The sequence below is a fragment of the Oryzias melastigma genome, linkage group LG16, assembly GCF_002922805.2.
Source record: "Oryzias melastigma strain HK-1 linkage group LG16, ASM292280v2, whole genome shotgun sequence".
Taxonomy (NCBI): domain Eukaryota; kingdom Metazoa; phylum Chordata; class Actinopteri; order Beloniformes; family Adrianichthyidae; genus Oryzias; species Oryzias melastigma.
Window position 1 is genome coordinate 24,092,956 of NC_050527.1, and position 3,256 is coordinate 24,096,211.

Below are 3,256 nucleotides of genomic sequence, written 5' to 3' on the forward strand. Positions count from 1 at the left end.
ATCCTGTCCACCTTTGTCATGGAAGAAATCACATATCAATATGTGGTTGGAGTCAACTGGACCCCAAAGAGAGCGGAAGGGTTAAGATTATTGGAAGAACTTGAGCCGACATGTTTACATGCCCTCCAGAAATCTGACAAGCCAAATCCAAAATGTTACATGATTACATGGTGACAAGGTTTACATGATTTAATCTAAATCAGGTTTAGTTGTAAGGTTTCTTTCAGTCATTGCTCAAACTTTCTGTCGTGTTTTGAAATATTTGCTCCTGCTGCTGACTTTTGCTTTAACTCTAAAAAGAAAGAATGATGATCAGCTTTCAAACGGCTCTCCGTGACAGCATCAGCTGCAATAAATCTGCTTTTTGATGCACTGTCAGATGTAATAGAAGAAAATACAAGAAATCTGTGTTGTTCTGATGTCTTATAACCAGATAGTTGAAATAATTTCATCACAGATGTCAGATTTTGTTGTTGATCATATGACTAATAACACTAAAAGTCAGATATCAGTCAGATTTTGGCTCTGTCCAAGGCAAAAGACTTTCAAAATAAACAGTGTCTGAAAGTAAACCAGTCCTGTAATCATTGATTTTTAACCCGTTACTATTGCAACTTCCAGTCATGCATTTTACTTAACTGTCTTGTCAAATGCTTTTATCGGGATCTTATGGTTTTAATACACAACTATTGTATTTTCAAATGCTTTTCTTTCATAATGTAATTGTGTGATGTGTGTGATTCTTCATTTTGTTTGTTGTTTACCTGCCAGGGGACTACAGATATACAATAGCAGTATTGCTTTAATCTGGTATATTTACATCTAAGACTCTCTGTATAGATGTCTATTAATCTACATCGTCCCTATCAAATGAATAAACGTATATAAACGAGGGACCACTTTACTTAAAAACACAACTTTTTATTCCGACTGTCAAATATCTTGAAAGTTTAGCTAAATCTTAAGAAGTTTGAATTGAACAAAGTTCCCTGCAGCTTTGGCTTAAAGTTTGAGAGGTTGCAAAGTGACAAACTCAAACCACATTTGTTGGTAGAAAACAAAACCCTGACAAAACCTCATTAATTATCTTGTGTAGAGAATGTTGGCAGTCCTACCCTCCGTTTAGAGTGGGTGTCAGTCCAAAGAGCGTGCACAACCCCACAGACATGAGCAGCGAGCTGAGGACAGTGACCACAGCGGCCAGCGCCAGACCCCACTTGGACCTCACCATGTCAATCTTTCCTGTCAGAAATCACAGGGGGTAATGTGTTAAATAAATGACTTTATTCAATGATAATAACTTCTCACTGGAGATCCACTTCATACACAAATCCTCCACATTGTTCTTTGTTTAGCTGGAGAAGCTTTTTAAACAGATTAGAGGAGATTAACTTGTGGTAGATGAGGGCATGTGTGGGTTACGGAGCTCAAGTTTTTACAAGCTTTTCAGCAAAACACAACACAAGGTTAGGATTTTTTTACACCGACTCATTAGTTTAAGACTTTATCTAAACAAAAACTGATTTTATTTGACATTTGGAAGCATTTTCAAACTATTTAAAGTTGAAAACACTCCTCTGTTGCTAAATATAGTCTCTAAAATGAATCAAATGGAGTGATTTAGTAAATCTAAACATTGTTAAACACTCCCATCTGTAAGTAAACCTAAAAATAAGATAACGAGGAGTAAAACAATGCAGGAAACCTGGAATTTACTGTTTAACATCATTTCTGAAGCAAAAAGTTGTTTTGAAGACTCATCTGAGAGATCATAATTTCTGGCTGGAGGAAGGTTTCTGGTTCATTTTTATTCCACAGTTGATGGAAAATATAAAGCAAACAGGTAGTTTTTTATTCCCACTGAAATATTTGGACTAATATTATTGTTTTATGCACCAAACATGATTTAAACTTTTATTTAGATGTTTCTTTCCTGGATGTTTACATTTGTATCATCAGTTAAAGAATAAAGGAAAAAAACAGATTCTTTTTATGAAAAATGTAAAACAAACAAACTTTCTTCAATTTTAATGTTAAATTTTAGATTTAAAAAATAAAAATGTTTTTTTTTGCAGTCACCTGATATCAATCATGTCCTAGTAGTCAATAGGAACAAAGCCCCATCCCCACGTAAAATTAGGATTGACAACAAAAAGCAAAAGTGATAAATTAAAACTTAAAAGCTAAAAAGGCGAGAAACAAAAAACAAAAAAATGAAAATACAAAAAAGCAGCTGTTACAAATACATTTTATTATCCATATGTTAACTGTTTTATGTTGATTGTTTTTTTTATTCAAGATTCAAATCTCTTTTTTTTTCTCAATGTTGAATTTTTTTTCAGGGAAACTATATATTTCTCCTAATTTGCAAATTATTTACACATTTTCAATATTTCCTTCAAGTTTAGAACAATGTTTTGAACTGTTTTCCAACTTGAAGCACTTTGTTTTAAATTTAAAATGTCAATTTAATATTAATAATTTACAGTATGGTTTTCCATTTACTTAAAGCTGATCCTGATTTGACCTCATCCAGTTTGAGCATTGGTGCCATGTTTGTGCTGGCAGGCTGCTGAGGTGCATTCTTACAAAGGTGTGCAATGTTCCAGTGCGAGGATAATCCTCCCACCAGACAGGAACAACCTTGCCACAATAACGCACGTGCACATGCACAATGGCACAAAAGGCACTGTAAAACACTGACGCTTTACAAATACCTGGGCGGTAAGGGGCATAAAAAAGAACAAAAGAGAACTTAAGATAAAAAAAAGGTCTGAGGTGAGAGGGCGTAAAATCAGAAAGACAGGATGTTGCACTCACGTGTGGAGAAGTAGATGTAAGCAAATAGGATGATGTATGTGGTAACGAGAGGTATGAGCTCCGCAATGCCGATCTCCTCCTTGAAGTGTACGTGAACCATGTGGTCTTCTCTCAGGCTGCAGTTGGCTGACGGATGAAGCTGCTTCAGACGGGCCCTCAGACTGTTTAGAAACCTGAAACACACAAGAAAAAATCTTGAGAGACAAAATTGGATGATGGAGCCCTTCCTGTTCTTTTCTGGAAACTTCAAAATATGCATTTTTACATTTAAATTAGTATATTGTTTTGACTGATTGAGCTAAAAATTAGTGTTTGGGAATAAAAAGTGAATTAAAATAGTCAAAAAAGTGTATTTAACCCCCTCTTTTAAAAATGATTTGGCCCATCAATATCTTAATAACTACTTTGATGCAAAATATAGAGCTATAATAGGGAC

At 34.7% G+C, this 3,256-nt stretch overlaps 1 protein-coding gene across 3 annotated transcripts in view; it reads right to left on the reverse strand.

Annotated features, from left to right (window-relative positions):
- The window catches only part of LOC112136617 (SREBF chaperone), a 32,910-nt gene that overhangs the window by 18,974 nt on the left and 10,680 nt on the right, over nucleotides 1–3,256 (reverse strand). For all 3 annotated transcript variants that reach the window (XM_024258439.2, XM_024258438.2, XM_024258437.2), the window contains exons 7-8: nucleotides 2,821–2,993; nucleotides 1,116–1,242 (exon numbers count right to left, since the gene is read on the reverse strand). In XM_024258439.2, the coding sequence (XP_024114207.1) occupies nucleotides 1,116–1,242; nucleotides 2,821–2,993 (300 nt within the window). The remainder of the gene's footprint in view (nucleotides 1–1,115; nucleotides 1,243–2,820; nucleotides 2,994–3,256) is intronic.